Source organism: Hyaena hyaena, unplaced genomic scaffold, assembly GCF_003009895.1.
Source record: "Hyaena hyaena isolate Hyena2069 unplaced genomic scaffold, ASM300989v1 scaffold_131, whole genome shotgun sequence".
NCBI classification, from domain to species: Eukaryota; Metazoa; Chordata; class Mammalia; order Carnivora; family Hyaenidae; genus Hyaena; species Hyaena hyaena.
Window position 1 is genome coordinate 844,060 of NW_024080761.1, and position 19,152 is coordinate 863,211.

Consider the following 19,152-nt stretch of genomic DNA (forward strand, 5'->3'; position numbering starts at 1 on the left):
AAATAAAACATTAAAAAAAAAAAAAGTAGTAGTTTACAGAGGGCTTGCTTTCCTCTGACCGCACAGTTGACGATATAGAGCAAGTGTCTGGATTATCTCCCTCCTCCCTCAATGGGGATCACCTTCCAACATTCTGCCCTTTGCATTTCCAATGCTGTGAAATCTTGACATTAAGGTGAATATTTTCTGGCATCACTTCCTCCGGGACATTGTCACCCTCCCCGCGCCCCTCCCCCCCGACACTTTCCTCAGTGACGTGGTAAATTTATGTTCACTCCTCTCCTCTGCCTGCATATCTAGACTCTGGGAACAGTATCCCCGGCAGCATTCCCATGAAGGTCTCTGTGCCTTCACGTACCCCACTCACATTCCATTTGAACTTCCCTTCCAGCCTCATCTCTTCTTGTTTCTCCACTGCACTTCCTACTTTGTGCCCATCCCCTTTCTGCAGTTATTTGCTGTTGTACAATGTCACCCGGGTTCGTCGCTGGGAGACCAGATTACACGATCACCTGCTCTGCTGTTGTGGGAAACTGAGTACCTGAGTCACAGTGATCTCCCCTACAGGCTTTGAGAGACATGATGCTTACTTATGTCATGTGCATCTGTAGTTGCGTAGGGATCTGTGGATGAAAGAAGACCTGGCAGCTAAGTGTATACTTCATGCGATTGTTCGTGGTAAACTCCCCACGGTAAATCAAATTTGAACCATGTGTTGGGGGGCTGATGCTATTTAACTAACCTGTGGCAACTGACATTTGTGCACATCAACACCTTACTTACAAAGTGAGAACTGCCTCTTCCTCAAGTAGGATGTCAACTCTGACAGAGAAGGGCCTCTGTGTCCTCAGGTCTCAGAACAATGACTACCATGTCTTAGCCATCACATTACAAAGTAAATAAATTAGTAAATACTTCACTGAAGACATCAGTTTCTACTAGATGTCAGATTTTAAAAGTTTTCTTTCTCTAATCAGCTGGTACATGTATCTAAAACCATGTGATTAAATATTACTCTGTCTTCTTTGTGTTTAAAAACTACATCATGGGGCACCTAGGTGGCTCAGTCGGTTAAGCGCCCAACTTCGGCTCAGGTCATGATCTGTGGCTCGCGAGTTTGAGCCCCACGTCGGACTTTGTGCTGGTGGCTCTGAACCTGGAGCCTGCTTCGGATTCCGTGTCTCCCTTTCTCTCTGACCCTCTCCCGCTCGTACTCGTACTCTGTCTCTTTCTCTCTCAAATAAAACATTAAAAAAAAAAAAAGTCTCAGATAATGTATGCAGATACTTCACTCTAGGGAGAGAACGCCTAACTCCCCATTCCTGAAGTGTGAGCTGCTTGCCGTGACTCCCTGCCAAAGAGGACAGAATGTTTCCAGTGGAGACAGCCGACAAATAAATAAAGCTCAGTCCGGTGATCATGGTTTCACCAGCAGTCATAAACTGCAGCGACATTGTGCACCCTGGATGTAATGTGATGAAAATGGCACTTTTCCTCTTTGAGCTTCCTCCCCAAGTCCATCACATGAGAGAAAAGTATTGGACAAACTGCAAAGAGGGATATTCCACAATATATCCAAGCAGCGCTCCTAAAAACTTCCAGACCATCAGGAACAAGCAAAGTCTAAGAAACTGCCCCTAAAGAGACATGACAAGAAAGTGTAATGTGGGATCCTGCATGGACATATGGTTAGAAACTAAGGAAATCTCCTCTGGACTGAATGTTTGTGTGTCTCCAAAGTTCAGGTGTTGAAATTTAATTCCCAGGGTGGTTGGATCTGGAGGTGGGTATTTGAAAGATAATTAGGTCCTGAGTGTAGAGTCCTCAAGAATGAGATCAGTGCCCTTCTGAAAAATACCAGACAGACAGCTCACCCACTGCACCCCGTGAGAATCCTGTAGTGGGCACTCTACAAATGGAAAGAGTGTTCTAATCACAATATCGTCTCCTAGCAACCTGATCTCAACGTCCAGCCTCCAGAACTGTGAGAAGTAAGTTCCTGGTGTACAGGGCATCCAGTGTAAGGTGTTTTCTTATAGCAGCCTAAGCTAAGATGAAACCTAAATGAACTACGGACTTTGTTTAATAATAATGTACCAATATGGGTTCATTAATTATAACAGATCCACTACACTACCGTGAGAAGTTAATAAGGAAGAAACAGTGTGCAGCTGTGTACTGAAGCTGTGTATGATTGTCACAAGTTCCTCTAACCTGTAAAATGTTTCAAAAAATTAAGTCCATTAAAAAAAAACCCACCTCAACGGCTTGTCCTCGACTTGATCTCTGCCTCTTGCAGCCCCTTGGGGAAAACTGCAAAGATGTAAGTGGTGGGGAGACTTTGTGTTTATCCCATTTCAGGTCTGGGATGTCTTTTCCTCTTTCCTCTGTCCTCTGCCAGAGTCATTCCAGAAACAGGGGCTCAGAGATCTGAGAAGGAGCTGCTTCTCAGTCCCCCAGGACATTCATCCTAAACTCTTCCAAGTGGTAAAGCCCAGGTTAGTTCACGGGTGGTCAGAGAACTCTGGGCCCCTAGGTGAGGCGGAGTGGTTCTAAGGACCTCAATAGAGAAGGCAGTTAATCCATGTGCTGAGCCCAAGCTCTATACATGGTGGATGCTGTGGCCTCAGGAGGTGGCCCTCAGCTGTCACCCTCTCTGGAATGGCCTTAGCTGAGAAGAGCTACCACACCCAAAGTCACACCTGGGACCTGCCACATCCAATGGCTCCTCAACATGGGGGTGTGAAGGCCCAGCCCTCCCACCCCAGCGCAGGATAACTCTGAGCTATCGTCCTAGCACCAGATCACACAGAAGATCCACTGAATCTTCACTGGGGCCTCAACGCAGTTCAACTTCTTCTAAACATTCCTACTCCCTTCTCCCTTCCATGGGTTTGATCCTAAAAGTACTCCCTGAAAATAACCTGCTTGTTAATATTCATATCAATACCTATTTCCCAAGGTACCCCACGTGGAACAAAGAGGCTGTTGTCGGTGCCAGAAAAGGTGGGATCCTTTGTCCCCAGGGGCCAAGCCAGTTATGGAAGGATGGATTGTTTACATTATCACATACCATATACCGTACACTACAACCCATATACCATACACCACATACCACAAACCATATACAATATGCCATATACCACATACCATATACCATATGCCATGTACCACATACTGCATATCATATACCAAACACTCTGACTACACAAGAGCAATGGGAAACCACAAACCTGTTTATGCAAAAAAAGGGATATAATCAGATCTGTGTTGTAGAAGACCACCATGGATGAAGGAGAATGTAGAGCTTAGACTGGGTAAAACAAGATGGAGGTAGCCTATTAGGAAGTCATAGTTTTCATTTAGGCAAGAGATGATGATGAAGATGGACAAATAGATTCAACAGGTATTTAGGAGGTAAAACAGGGCCTGTAGGAGGCAGACAAGAGTAGACAAGTGAAGGTGTAGAACATGGATCCCTTTGTGGTTTGACCAAATGGGTAGAGGATGTACCACATACTGAACAGGGTCGAGGGGGATAAGAGAATGCCCAGGTTCAGGCAGTTTTGAATATTTGAGCTATACAAATGAAAATTTCAAAGTCAAAGGATGTATAGGGGAGCCACCAAAAAGCGGATTCAGGATTGGAACCTTGACTGCATCTGGTTGTGAATCCAGTGCTCTTGACCATCAAGGCACTACAAATCCTAGTCAATGAAGAGCTTAGAGTCTGACGTAAAGTGTGAAGTCCACCGGAGGTAAACAGAAGGTTTAGATGCTGGAAAATGAAGATCCTGTTCTGTCCTCAACAGGAACCATGGATGGTCTCCCAGGAAGGAATTCATCATTCTGGAACAATGTGATACAATGGTGACATCACAAAGGACAGGGAGTCTTACCACCTCATACAGGCACTTCCATCCCCCTCCGCATTCTCCTCTTGTTCTAACACCTCTCTTGGCCTTAACATCCTGTTGATCTTTAAGAGGAGGTGGGGCTCACAAGGAAACAATAGTGAAATACCCCTAGCAGTCAGTGAATATGGATTCCTGGACATTAAAGGGTCAACGGCTGAGTGTGGGTTGAGACTCCCTGGAGACAATCTGTGTGCTTGGGTAGAGCCCATTCCAGAGGTGAGAGAGAAGGAAGCAAACATGCTGCTGCTTCTCTCTTTCTGAAAGTGTTTCTTGTGTCCCTCCACTCCTTTCCTCCAGAGCTGACCCAAGACCCAGCACAGACAGCAAGACAGCCCTCCGCTTCCCAGGTGTGTGTCTAGGTGTATTGCTTTCCCTCTTGGAGAGCGTTGCCCCAGCCTGTCTTCCTTGTAGCCCCCTCCATCTTCTAAAGGACAAATCTTCACAATCTCCAAAACTCTAACCTCCTTCCCACACCATGTCTCTGGGACCTCAAAAGTGGCAGGGGTGCAGGCTGGGGAGAACCTCAGATGGGACGAGGCTCAGGAATGAGCACAAGTCTGTGGGTTTCATGCTCTTAACTCTGGAAACCCCAGGCATTGCCAGCCATTTCTCAGCTTATAGCCACCTTGTCTGTTCAACAGATTGAGCCAACAAATCTCAAAAACAACCAAACAAAAAAAGTCCTATGGTCTTTCCTCTCATCACAATCCCCTTCCTCTGACATCATGGAAGCAGGGAGTGTCTTCTCTCCTCAGAGCAGGCCTCTCAGGACAACACTCAGACAGAGAAGGCTCCAGGGGCCATGAGGATGCCTGTCCCTTCCTCTCCACCACACCCACCTCTGCCCTCCCTCCTGCTGACTCTGCTTCTGGGATTCACACGTGAGTGGAACCTCAGATGTGTTTTGTGGGGGCTCCCCTAGGCCTGTTTACTGTATTCTTCTCACCTATTACCCCAGAATTTCTTGAGGGAGGGTTTTTTTGTCCCAGCCAGAATTTTTAAAACTAGATTGGAAAGGCTCCCAGCTCACAAAGTCTCCCAGTGGTCATGTCTGTTCCACGCCCTTTTGTTCAGGTAATGGCTACACCCCCATGGTCATAGGGCTCAGCACATCACATATGAGAGTTCTCATCCCTTAGCCCCTAGGATCAGAGAACCTGAGTTTTACACGTATTACCACTACGCAGATGCTACCTCTCAATGGAGAAAAATATGTTGGAAAACATGAAATTATAAAGCAAGGAAAGAAAGCACAGTCCTCCCATCCAAAGATAATCACTGTTAGAAATTTGCAGAGGCATGCATGCTTATGGAATTTAACCACAAGTGGTCACTAGAAAGAAGTCTCTCTGGGTCACTGATGGAAGCTGAAACTTGAAGGTTCAACAACAGGGCTGGACTTGGGGCGCCTGGGTGGCTTAGTTGGTTAAGCGTCCGACTTTCGCTTAGGTCATGATCTCACGGTTCGTGGGTTCGAGCCCCGCATCGGGCTCTGTGCTGACTGCCAGCTCAGAGCCTGGAGCCTATTTCAGAGTCTGTATCTCCCTCTCTCTCTGACCCTCCCCTGCTCAAGCTGTCTCTCTCTCTCTCTCTCCTAGAAATAAATAAAAATATTTTAAAAAAAAACAGGGCTGGACAGTTCTGCCTCTGCTTGCTGAAAAAGCTAAGCAAATATGTGAAGTCTCTTCCCCAAGGCCATTGGTTCATCTTAGCAGAGGTTTCAGTCCCAAGGCCAGAGCACATGGCTTCAGGGGTTCAGATCACATGAAAAAGGAAGCCAAGACCATTACCTGAATATAAGGAAGAGGAAAAAAACTTGGATAGGAAAGAGTGACATATATGAGACCCCCAGGTCCACTGGAGAATGTTAGTAAACGTTTAAAGAGAAATTAATACCAATTTTATACAATGTCTTCCAGAAAATAGAAGAGGGGGAAACACTTCCCTATTCATTTGATGAAGTTATTATTATCTTGATAGCAAAACCAGATAGGCTTTACATAAAATAGAAAACTACAGACCAATATTTCTCATGAATCTAAATGCAAGAATCCTCAACAGAATGTTGGCATATAGAATTTCACAATGCATAAAATTATATACCATGGCTAAGTAGGATTTATTCGAGGCATGCAGAGCTGTTTCAACTTTTGAAAATCAGTCATTGTCATCCATCACATCAAAGTAGGTTAAGGAAGAAAAATTGCATGATGATATCAATTGATGCACAATAAATATTTCACAAATCCAAAATCCATTCATGATGAAAACTCTCAGCAAACTATAAATAGCAGGGAACTTACTCTATTTGATGAAGAACATCTACAAAAAAACCCACAGTTATCATTATACTTAATGGTGAAAGACTGTATATGTATTTCCTAAGATAAGGATGTCCATTCTCACAACTCGTATTCAAAATAGTACTGAAATGAGAAAGAATGAAATCTGGCCATGTGTAGCAACATGGATGGACCTTGAGGGTGTTATGCTGAGCGAAATAAGTCAGGCAGAGAAGGACAAATATCATATGTTTGCACGTATAGGAGGATTAGGAGGAACTTGACGGAGGAACAAGGGGGAGAAGAAGGGCGGAAATGGTGGGGGAAAGGGAGAGAGGCAAACCATGAGAGACTCTTGAATGCTGACAAAAACTGAGGACTGATGGATGTGGGGGGGAGGGGGGATGGGCATGGAGGAGGGCACTTTGGGGATGAGCACTGAGTGTTATGTAGAAACTAATTTGACAATAAACTATTTGTAAAAAAAAAAAAAAACAACAAAAAACAAAATAGTACTGAAAGCTGTAGCAGAAAGAGGGACAGGAAGAAAGGAAGGGAAAAGAAGGGAAGGAAGGGAAAGGAAAAGAATGTAAATTGAAAAGGAAAAAATAAAACTTCCTTGTTTACAGATTACATGATTGTCTACATAGCAAATCCCAAAGGATCTACTAAAAAAAATACAAAAACAAAAAAACTCAGGATAGTAAGTGACTTCAGCAAGGAAACACTCAAAAATCAGTATATTCCCATCCACTAAAAACACACATGACCATTTATATTAGCACCCCAAAAAAGAGAGAAATACTTAGGTACAAATTTCATATAATATGGGAAGATCTATATACAAGATCTATATAAAGAAAGCTAGAGAACTGAACAAAGCAATCAAGAAAAAATAGAGATACATTCTATGTTCATGGATAGGAAGACTCAATATTGCCAAGATATCAGTTCTTCCCAATTTGATCTATGGATAAATGCAATTCCAGTCAAAATACCAGCAAAGTACAGATATTGACAAACTGACTCTAAAGTGTACATGGAGAGGTTAAAGACCCAGAATAGCCAACTCAACACTGGAGAAGAACATGTGAGAGGACTGACACTATTCTACTACAAGACTTACTAGAAAGTTCCAGTAATAGAAACAATGGCATTGGTGAGAGAATAGACACACCGAACAATGTAATAGAATAGGAAGCCCAGAAAGAAACTCACATAAATACAGCCAACTGATCTTTTGGAAAGGAACAAAGATAATCTTTTCAACTAATATTGCTGTAACAATTAGAGATCTGGACATCCATGTGCAAAAAAAAAAGAAAAAAAGATTCTAGATACAGCCTTCATAAAAATAATGTAAAACACAAAACTACAAAATTCCTAGAAGATATCATAGAAGAAAATCTAGACGATCTTTGATACAGAAATGACTTTTATTTATAAACAGAGTTCATATTTTAAAGCAGGTTTAAGTTCACACCAACATGGAGCAGAAGGTACAGAGATTTCCCTTACTATCCCCTGCTCCCACACATCACATCCTCTCCCATTATCAACATCTTCCACCAGGGTGTTACATATATTACAAACAATGAACCTGCACTGATATGTCATTAACACCCAAAGTCCATAGTGTCCATTATGGTTTACTCTTAGTAGTGTATAGTCTATGGGTTTGGACAAATGTATAGTAATATCCACCATTCTAGTATTTTACTGAATAGTTTCACTACCCTAAAACTCCTCCGTGCTCTATTTACGTTTTTCCACCCTAACCCCTGACAATCGCTGATATATTTACAGTCTCCATAGTTTTGCCTTTTCCAGGATGTCATTTGATTGGAGTCATGTAGTCTGAAGGCTTTTCCTGCATTAATGATAAGCTTTTAAGGTTCTTTCATGTCTTTTCAGGCCTTGAAAGGTCATTCCTTTTAGCACTGGATAATATTCTACTGACTGGATGTACCACAATTACTTTATCCATTTAACTACTGAAGGTCACCCTGGTTTACTTTCAAGCTCAGCAATTATAAATAGAGATGCTATAAACTATGAGGTGGAATCTGTTCCAGGCCTCACTCCTAACCTCTGGTAGCCTCAGATGGTCTTCACAGTGTACATGGCATCTTCCCTGTGACTTCACATCATCTTCCCTCTGTGCATTACAGATAGGCTAAGCTGTGCCTCAATCCGGGATCACACGAACTATGAAATAATATGTATTTTCTTAAGCCACTAGGTTTGTGGTCATTTGTTATTCAGAAAGCTCCCTTGTTTAGGGATACAGAAATGCTGATGCATAGGAGCACACGTACCCCAATGTTCATAGCAGCACTCTCCACAATAGCTAAAACATGGAAAGAGCCTAAGTGTCCATCAGCGGATGAATGGATCAAGAAGATGTGGTTTATCTATACCATGGAATACTACATGGCAATGAGAAAAAATGAAATCTGGACATATGTAGAAACATGGATAGAACTTGAGGGTGTTAAGCTAAGAGAAATAAGTCAGGCAGAGAAGGACAAATATCATATGTTTGCACATATAGGAGTATTAGGAGGAACTTGACGGAGGAACAAGGGGGAGAAGAAGGGCGGAAATGGTGGGGGAAAGGAAGAGAGGCAAACCATGAGAGACTCTTGAATGCTGACAAAAACTGAGGACTGATGGATGTGGGGGGGAGGGGGGAGGGGCATGGAGGAGGACACTTGTGGGGATGAGCACTGAGTGTTATGTGGAAACTAATTTGACAATAAACTATTTGTAAAAAAAAAAAAAAAAGAAAGCTCCCTTGTTTGTTGGAGCCTACTATGCTCCAGCCCATCCTCATATCGTGATGCAGAAAGAATGTATCTGCCCCCTTTCTGTACATCGGTCCCCTTCCCCTCATCCCATATGGGAACCCAAGTTGTAATTGTCATACTTTGGTGTCAGTATGTCATACATGACGCTAAAAGAGTATGTAATGAGACTCCACCTTGACCTAGAACCAGACCCTCAGAACATCTTGGGCCAAGACAACATGAGAAATGATGCAAAGTTTCTTTCCAGGAACTTCAGGTGAAGAGTTCCAGGTGAACCAGCCTGAGAGTTCAGTGTCAGTCAGAGCTGGAGACATCTTAACACTGGGCTGCAACGTGTCTGCTCCCTCCCCAGGAGGGCCTGTCTTGTGGTTCAGGGAGAATGGGCCAGAACGACGATTAATCTACAGTTTCAATGGAAGCCACTTCCCCCGAGTAAACCAAGTGGGAAAAACAGAGGTCAATCAAACAGACTATTCCATCCGCATCAATGATGTGTCACCCAAGGATGGGGGCACCTATTACTGTGTGAAGTTAACAATAGGGCACCCTGACATGGCGTATGTATCTGGCTCAGGCACCTATGTGTCTGTGAATGGTGAGTACGGTCTGACAACTTCATTCCCCTGGGTTTGTAAAACTAAATTCTTCAATATCTGAAACATGTACCAAATCATCACTACACGCTGGATACTGTGTCCCTTCATCCACAAATAGCCCTGTAGGCTGCGATTCTACACATGGCCCTTCTGTCAGTCTGGGGTCTTGTGCCCACTATTGAATCAAGCCATGTGAGAGACCAGGTCCTTCACTGATGGCCCAGCCACCAAAACCTGAACACAGAGATACTCCAAAATAAAAAGATATTCAATAGATAAAATGCAACTACATGTGTTCACTTCGTGGTCCAAACACTTGGTGAAATGGGCTTAGAAGTCTGAGTGGCCTTTCTGAGGTTTAGTGACAAACTTGAGCTCAAGAATATGCTTTGTGTCTATTGTGGCTGATATCATGACTCTAAGCATCAGTCGCAAACAGTTGTAACTACATATTAGCTTCTAGATTTGGATGGAATTTCAACACGGTTGAAGTTAGCCCCCAGCCTAATATCTCCTGAACCTCTACAAGCCTGCACAATTCCACTCGCCCATTTCTAACAGGAATGTCATTGGGACCTGGTGGCAGGTCCCTGAGCAGCCATCACAATGCAGTCAGGGACTTCATTCCCCACACAGGAAGTCCTCGAGGGAGAGTAGTCTCCTACTATGGCTTCTGGGGAACCTGGAGACCAATGGGAAGGTTACTGTGTGTCACTCACTCCCAGGTCTTGTTTGGAAAAGCTGCCCTGGAGGGGTCAAGTCACTCTCCTGACACTTGACCCTTCCCTGGTCTACCCTCAGCTCTGCTGTTCTCTTATTCTCTGAGGACAACCAGTGTTTCTGGCTCCTTCCTACTCTCTGAGTCAAGTCCATTAAATACAGTGAGATTAGGGTATCCATCTGCTCTGCTAGGGAAGCCAGTCTTCCCCAGTAATGTTCTCCTCAAGTCCACCCACATTCTATGCCATCCAACTGGCCGTGGAAATTTTACATATTTCCCTCAAGCTAGAAACTGTGTGTGTAGGCAGCTTACCTGCTTTCTCTCCCAGCCTCACCAGCCAGAGTTCCCTTGTCTCTCTAACCTGCACCTTACCCCATTAGCGATTTTGATGGTTTGCCAACCTGAAAGGAGAGATACTACCAGGACCTGACACAACATGTCGTAGTGATGTTGATGGTCATGAGTGTTGAGGGTCAGTCATGGCCCCTTCAAAATTGACAAGGTCCCCCCCCAAAAAAATTGACAAGGTCCCTTGAGGCTCTACTCTCTTTTGTTGAGAAGAGGAAACTGTCTCTCTCTTCTGTCTTGAGCGATAAGCAGTGGCACCATACCCTGCCTGCAGGCACATACATTAATCCTAAATGCCCCCTGATTCTTTAGGTTTGCTCTCTCTTGACTACCCCTTTCTCCACACCTGTCAGCACTAATATCTCCACACATTCAGTGGCTGTTCACCCTTCAGAAAAAAGAGGAAGATCAATCTCAAACTCACTGTAAGTGTGAGGTGGGCAGAGGGTACTTGGACCCATCTCCAAATGTATTGAGTGATCTTTGGCATTTAGATCGGGGAGGGATTCGTCTCTCTCCGTGAACACTATCAATTCATAATCTCAGTCTTCTTCCCTGTCCTGTTACCTGGTCAGGGCCTGAGACACGGAACTGGGGATACATCTGATCCTCTGCACTGACAACCCCCCCCCCCCGCCTCAGTCAATGAGATCGGGAGCTTCCACCACTTGCAGAGGTCTCTCTAAACTCAGTCAGTGTGTTCTCACATGTGTCATTAAAAGAACTAATGAATGAGGTCCAACCAAGATCTAGATCCAAGTTCTCCCATCCTGTCTAGGCCAGAGCGTGGGAAGCAGGAAATGATTTGAGTCTCTCTGCAGGATCCTCACGTGAAACATCCCAGGTGCAACAAGCAGAGATGACACAGACTGTATCAACTGGAGACACAATCACCTTGAGCTGCAGTGTACCAGATTCATTACCGCAAGGACCTGTCTTATGGTTCAAGGGAACTGGGCCAAGCCGGAAATTAATCTACAGTTTCAAGGGAGGTCTCTTTCACAGAGTAAAAGAAATTGGACGCACCACCAAAGCTGGCAAAACAGACTTTTCCATCCGCATCAGTGAAATCTCTCATGCAGACGCTGGCACCTACTACTGCGTGAAGTTCAAGGAGGGGAAACCTGACATGGAGTTCCAGGCAGGTCCAGGCACCAAGGTGTTTGTGACCAGTAAGTTTGTCTCTTCCTGTCTGTCCCTGTTATGGGCTGCTGTCTCAGTTAACCAAGTCCTCTATTCATTGAACAACTAGATTATGCTAAATATTATTGAAGGTGCAGAATACATTGTTCTGTCATGCTCTCAGCAATTGTGAATTAAGTGTTTTCCTGGAAGAGAAACAGACTCAGAAAGGTCAATTGAGTGATGCAGGATATTTTGGGTGACATCCCAATATTCAACCCATCCCCAATAGCTAGACTAACCCAATTAAGGTTAATTTCATGACTCTCTACCAGTGATTAACTCAAATATGAGCCTGTCTTAAGCCAGGTTGGGTACCTAAGAGAAAAGAACAGGTTTGCAGAGAAACCTGGGAAACTAATGCAATTCTTTTTCCTGTTGGCTAGGAACAAGCAATCATTTTGGCCCAGGTGCTCCAGAGAGACATCTTATGACCATGAGGGGAACCAAGCTGAGGAAAAATCTGCTCTAGAGAAGTTCAAAGATGTAAAGAATGTGGGTTGACAACATGGCGCGGCCATACCATTCCTGGTTCTAACCCCACTTCTGGACCTCCATGTTATGGGAGAAAAAACATCTCCTTGTTAAGCCAGTTTGCTCAAAGTCACTATCCTAAGGGATGCCAGGTGATAAAGTTTCCACATCCACAGGGCACTAAAGTACAATTTCAAATCATGTTTTTTGCTGTTCCTAAAGCCTTACTTCTTAATTTTATTTTTCTATTTTGTCATAATCGCTGAACTCTGAGCAATACCCAGAGTGAGAAATGATTAAATTGGTGACATTACAACCCTATTTGTTGGCATCTTCTATATACCAAGCGTCTACCTTTCCCATATTATTGTATTTACCTACCTAGCAACTTGAGTGTAAGAAATATTTTCATTTTGTATCGATGAGAAAACTGAGGCTCAAGAGGAATCAGGGGTACAGGTAGTAGTAGAAAGAGGTGACGTTGGTCTGGGCTCTCTCTCTTCACTTTACGTGTGAGTGAAGAGCCTTTCCTTACAAGAGATACAAACCTAAAACATTATTTTAAAGGGGTCCTGTAGCTGAGAAGCATTCTAGGTTCCTCGCAGCACCCAAGGCAAAGCTTTAGGAATAAGGACTCAGTGCCACCATGTTTCTTACTCTTTTAAATTCTCTCATTTCTATTCATCTCTGCCTGGCTTTGTCTCTCTTGATGCACACAGGCCTTATCTATATAATGGAAGAGGTAAGTATCAAAAATGTTGACATTCATTACATCATCTTAAGGAGTCAGGATGGGAAGAGAGTTTCTTCTTCCCAGCTTCCACAAATGAATCCCAGAGAATCATTTGAAATCGCCCGGCTTATGCCTTTCACTCACTCATTATTACAAAGGTGAGGAGGTGCTACGTAGGGAATCCATCAACCCAATGAAATGAATATTCAACAGACTAAAAACAATGTACGTCCATCCCAAGGTCCAAGCCCTTCATTAACATATGAAGAAGTTGAGGGGCGCCTGGGTGGCTCAGTCGGTTGAGCATCCGACTTCGGCTTAGGTCATGATCTCATGGTTCGTGGGTTCGAGCCCCACGTCAGGCTCTGTGCTGACAGCTAGCTCAGAGCCTGGAGCCTGCTTCTGATTCTGTGTCTCCCTCTCTTTCTGACCCTCCTCTGCCCATGCTGTCTGTCTCTCTCAAAAAAATAAATAAAACATTTTTTAAAAATTTAAAAAAAGAAGTTGAGACCCAGAGACTAGGCTTACCTAAAGCCACACAGGCAATGGTTAATAGAACTCAGATCTCTTACTCCCATAATCCTTGGGTTAAAGGTTTTATCTTCTTCCTAATAAGAAGATTCTAGTTCAAGAGGGGCTATAGATGTGCATAAAGATGATTTAGGAAAAAAGAATATTGTGAATGAGTTCAATCTCCCTATTAAAAGCCAAAGAGTCAGAAATGTATTCATTTCTACCATTTCTACATAATAAATAAAAAGCACATATACACACAGTTTTGAAATGCTGAGCTGAGGATAAGTTTGCTGTGGTTGCTGTAACTGTCACACACTCCAGGGTTTACAACAGAAATAATCCTACGTGGGTGGTATGACAATGTGAGGAGCTCTGTGGTTCTACTCCCAGTGATACTGGTGAAAATTATTTTTCTTTCAATCATTTAGAGCAGTGACATCAGCAAGATGAACAGACTAGGAAGTCCCCAACCCTTCCTTTCCCATGGACACAACCAAACAGCAACTGTCTATGGGCCACAATACCTTGGTAAGAACGTTATAGAAACCAGGTGAGAAGCAGCAGCCCCAGGCCAATGGAAAACCAGGAAGGGATTCCAGTGGAAGCTGTACGAAAGTTTGCGAGGGTCTGTACACTCATACCCTACCCCAGGCTGGTATGGTGGCACAATGAAGGAGGAAACCTCCCATACACGCTTCACCATCAGGAAGGAAATAGAACAGATCATACATCAAACACTCTGGATTGTCTGGGGGCTGTCCAAGCGGATGGTTTCCCTCTCATCTGATTCAGAGCACTAAAAGGGACAGCAGTGCAGTTTAGAAGTGCTGAAAACAGAGACCATTCAAGTGGCTTATTAGAGCTACACACGTGATGCAGTTCCTCAAGAAGACACCAGGGGGGGTTAAGAGATTGTCATCTCCTGAGAAGAAAAGGCAAACTGCTTAGAGAATTTGAGACCGCTAGAAAAAACCATACACAAGCCCAGAGAAGTTACATTCCCCTCCCCCCCAAAACGCTTGAAAGGTCCCAGAACTACTTGCCAGGCTAACTTGAGGAAGGTATTCTCCTGCATTAAGCCAGTCCCCAAAATGGTGGTTATCTTACACTGTGATAGCAAAATACCACAGACTGAGTAGTCTATAAATAATAGAAATTTATTTCCTACAATTCTGGAGGCTGGAAGTTCAAGATTATGGCACTAGCATGGTCAGGTGAGGGCTCTTTCTGGATCACGAAATTTCTCATTGTAGCTTAACATGGCAAAAGGGATTAGGGAGCTCTACAGGGTCTCTTTTATAAGGTGCTAATCTCATTCATAAGGGGTCCACTCTCATGACCTAAGCACCTCCTGAAAGCTCCACCTACTAATATCATCACCTTTGGGGAGTAGAATTTCAACATACGAATTTGGGGGAGGATGCAAACATGGTTTTTCAGATGCCAAAATCTCACAAAAAGAGCAAAGGGCATACAAAGAACCAGGAAACCATGGCCCAATGAAATGAAAAAATATAAAACTCCAGAAGTCCACCCCTAAAGAAACTCAGATTGCTGGACTTCCTGCCAACTAACTCAAAACAACTATGTTACAGCTACTCAGTGCACTACAAGAGAACACAGATAACCAATGAAATGAAATCAAGAAAACAAATTTTAAAAAAAGAAACGAAAACAGCATATGAGAAAAATGAGATTATCAACAAAAAAGAAACGATAATAAAGAACCTAACAAATTCTGGACCTGAAAAATACAATAGTGAACTGAATATTTACCAGAGAGGTTAAACAACAGACTTGATCAGGTAGGAAAAACAATCAGAGAACCTGAACACAATTCATTTGGAATCATTGAGTCACAAAAGAAAAAAGAGTAGAGAAAGTGCAGACAACCTAAGACATTTATGTTATCATCAAACAGATCAATATACACATTATAGGAATCCCAGAACGAGAAGTGAGAGAGAAAGAAGCAGACCACTTAGTTGGGAGTAAGGGGGGAGATGGCCCCAAATCTTTCCAAATCTGAGGAAATAAACTGACATATAAGTTAAAATAACTCCAACTAAAATAAATCCAAAAATACCCACAAGGAGAAACATTATAATCAATCAACTGAAAGTCAAAGACAAAGAGAGGACCTTGAAAGCATCAAGAGAATAGCAACTCATTACATACAAGGAAGCTTTTGTAAGATTATTCGTGAATTTCTTGGATGAATCCATGCAACCCAGAAGGCACTAGGATGATATATTCTGATTGCTGAAAGAAAAAAATCTGTCAACCAAAAACAGTATATCCAACAAAACTGTCCCTCAAAAACGAAAGAGATATTGAGACTTCCCCAGTTAAACAAAAGTAGAAAGAGTGCATTACCACTAGAGTTGCCCTGTAAGAATGCTAAAGGGAATCCTTCAAGTTTAAATGAAAAGAAAATGGACAGCAGAAGCGCCTGGGTGGCTCAGTCGGTTGAGGGTCCAACTTCAGCTCAGGTCAGGATCTCACAGTTTGTGAGTTCCAGCCTCGCATGGGGCTCTGTGCTGACAGCTCAGAGCCTGGAGCCTGCTTCAGATTCTATGTCTCCCTCTCTCTGCCCTTTCCCCGCTCACTCTGTCTCTCTCTCTCAAAAATAAATAAACTTTGAAATTTTTTTTTTAAAAAGAGGGGCACGTGGGTGGCTCAGTCAGTTAAGTGTCGGACTTCGGCTCAGGTCATGATCTCATGGTCTGTGGGTTTGAACCCTGCATCAGGCTCTGTGCTGACAGCTCAGAGCCTAGAGCCTGTTTCAGATTCTGTGCCTCTCTCTCTGCCTCTCTCTTTCTCAAAAATAAATAAACATTAAAAATATTTTTAAAAAATTTTTTGAAGAAAAGATACTAGACAGCAAAATAAAGCTATACAAAAATATAAAGTTCTCCAGTAAAGGAAAGTACATGTACAAATATAGTAATCTGTATTATTGTAATTTTGGTGCATAAGTTCACTTTCAATTCTTGTATACAATTTAAGTGAGAAAAACATAAAAAGCTATAAATCTATAATGAGTATACGATATATAAACTTGTAATCTGTGACATTAGTAACAAAGTCGGGGTGACAGAAATGTAAGTGGTGGCATTTCTGTATGCAATTCAAGTTATCAATTTAAAATACATTGTTATGGGGCGCCTGGGTGGCTCAGTCAGTTAAGCGTCCGACTTTGGCTCAGGTCACGATCTCAGGATTCGTGGGTTCCAGCCCCATGTCGGGCTCTGTGCTGACAGCTAGCTCAAAGCCTGGAGCCTGCTTCAGATTCTGTATCTCCTTCACTCTGATCCTCTCCTGCTCCTTCTGTTTCTCAAAAATAAATTTAAAAATTCTTAACATTTAAAAAAAATACATTGCTCTAACTTTAAGGTATTTTTGCAATGGTAACCACAAGGGAAAGGTCTATAAATATAGACAAAACAAAATGAAAAATAAATCAAAGGATGCCACTACAAAATCAATGAAAAACAAAAGAAGGCAGTAAGACAGGAAAGGGCAAAAAATGTACAAGCCATGCAGGAAACAATGAACAAAATGACTACGCTTAAGTCCTTCCCTATTAGTAACTACTTTGAATGTAAATGGATTAAACTTCCTAATAAAGATATAAATTGGCTAACTGATTTTCTGTTCAATGTGGATCCAACTATAAGCTATCTATAAAAGGCTCATGTTACATCTAAAAACATAGGCTGAAAGTGAAAGGGAAAAAGATGTTCTATGCAAATGATAACCAAAAGAAAGCATAAGTGGCTATTCTGATATCAGATAAAATAGACTCTAAATAAAAAATCTGATACAACTAACAAAAAGGACATTAGGTAATAATAAAAAGGTTGACTCAACCAAAAGTATATAAAAATATTTATTCACCACACATCAGATCTCTAAATTTTGGATGCAAATATTGACCTAATTGAAGGGAGGAATAGATACACAATAAGAGGGCCCTGCCCTAGAAACTTCTCCATGGAGGTTCTCTGACTCAAGCAATGTGAGGGACGAGGGTGTCTATTGTGTCTGCCATGCCTAAGTCACCTCCCATTTGCTGACTCTGATGGCCAAAACCTTAGCTTCTGGCTGATCCAGAAAAGAGTCTCAGCAAAGATGAGGTTTGTCCCCAGACCCCCTTTATCTCCTCCACAAAAGGGAGGTCATTCTACCCCTAAGCAAAATGAGTCTTTCCAGGCCTACACTTATCTCCCACTATGGACTGGAGTGTGACTGGGATTGCAAGCAGGGACCTGAGGGGCCACACAGTCTGGGACCATATTCCCCACATTGGACGTCAATGAGTGGTTATGGTCTCCTGTCATAGCCTTAAGCTGTATTTGGGGGATACCAGAATTAAGACGCAGTTCTGTTTATCACCTACCCTTAAACCTTGCTTCTTGGATCCCAGGCAAAGGGAGCTGGGTTCCACTTATAAAAATTTCACATTCCCCAGTATTTGTGGGGTCTGAACTGAGACCACCAAACCCAATAATGCGGTTCTCTTTGTTCTCTCAGCAAACCTCTCTTGTACCCTCCTTTTCAAATTCACATCAGGAAATACTGTGAGATTTCAGAAAGCTGAGCTTCCCAAGCAGTTTCACTCCCATTCTCCTTCCTGGCTGTCTACTACCCCAGGGATATCATTCATGAGTCCTGTTAGGCCCAAAAAGGCAGGCAGGCTAATCATGCCACCCCGATTTTGGCTTGGTCAGCTCCTTGGTGCCCCTTTCTTCATGTCTTAATGCCATTTAGCTGTCTACAAGTTCACAGTTCACCCACTGTTAGGAATAGAAGCCAAATTTCTTTTTTTTTTTTTTTTTTTTATATTTCTATTGGGCATTGCAATTGACGTATTTTTTTTTTTAATTTTTTTATGTTTTATCCATTTCTAGGAGAGAGAGACAGCGTGAGCAGGGGAGGGTCAGAGAGAGAGGGAGCCACGGACTGAAACAGGCTCCAGGCTCTGAGCTGGCAGTCAGCACAGAGCCCGACGCGGGGCTCGAACCCACGAACCGCGAGGTCATGACCCAAGCGAAAGTCGGACGCTTAACCGACTAAGCCACCCAGGCGCCCCTAGAAGCCAAATTTCTAACTCCACAGGAGCAACTATTTGTCAGCCCCCAAGAAATAAATGAAGGGTGATTCTCTCCATGGACCCTGCCCTTCCTCCTCTCTCTCTTGCTCCCCTTTATTTCAAAGTTTACCACACTGTTTTTTTTCACACTTGCTCCCCTCAGAGGTCTTCAGAACATTGTGAACTCAATGTCAGTGTTGCTTACCTTAGAAAACATGGTAAGAACAACGAATTACTAAAGAATAAGATTTTTGTTGGGGAGGGTTGAATTTTTTGAAATGCAAACCACCATACTATCTAAAAAGTTTTAACACCCAAAGAACCAATTTTCACTCATTAGGGAAAATACCAACTTCATTGAAAATGCATGCCTCCATGTTTAGTGGAGTAGACTTGAATGAGTTGGCTTTTGTACCATGAAGAACTGAAAATGGGAGATGCCTCCATCAGCAGGTCATTCTTTGAACTCAGTATGTGG

The 19,152-nt window shown here is 42.9% G+C and overlaps 1 protein-coding gene across 2 annotated transcripts; it reads left to right on the forward strand.

The window, feature by feature from the left end:
- The first annotated feature begins 3,915 nt into the window (after positions 1–3,915).
- Positions 3,916–12,646, forward strand: LOC120235444 (signal-regulatory protein delta-like). Of its 2 annotated transcripts, XM_039237774.1 has the most exons (6): positions 3,916–3,991; positions 4,215–4,264; positions 4,559–4,798; positions 9,257–9,604; positions 11,496–11,846; positions 12,243–12,646. In XM_039237774.1, exons 3-6 carry the CDS (start codon positions 4,720–4,722, stop codon positions 12,326–12,328), a joined length of 864 nt encoding a protein of 287 aa, XP_039093705.1. In that variant the 5' UTR covers positions 3,916–3,991; positions 4,215–4,264; positions 4,559–4,719; the 3' UTR covers positions 12,329–12,646. The 2 variants fall into 2 exon arrangements, with proteins under 2 accessions (XP_039093705.1, XP_039093704.1); XM_039237773.1 differs by having other exon boundaries at positions 3,921–4,264.
- Positions 12,647–19,152: the final 6,506 nt, after the last annotated feature.

Excerpts from the sequence above, each read along its gene's own strand:
- LOC120235444 (XM_039237774.1), top strand. The coding sequence starts at position 4,720 with ATGAGGATGCCTGTCCCTTCCTCTCCACCACACCCACCTCTGCCCTCC. Across the intron at positions 9,605-11,495 it reads CACCTATGTGTCTGTGAATG|GATCCTCACGTGAAACATCC; the intron begins GTGAGTACGGTC and ends GTCTCTCTGCAG. Across the intron at positions 11,847-12,242 it reads CACCAAGGTGTTTGTGACCA|GAACAAGCAATCATTTTGGC; the intron begins GTAAGTTTGTCT and ends CCTGTTGGCTAG.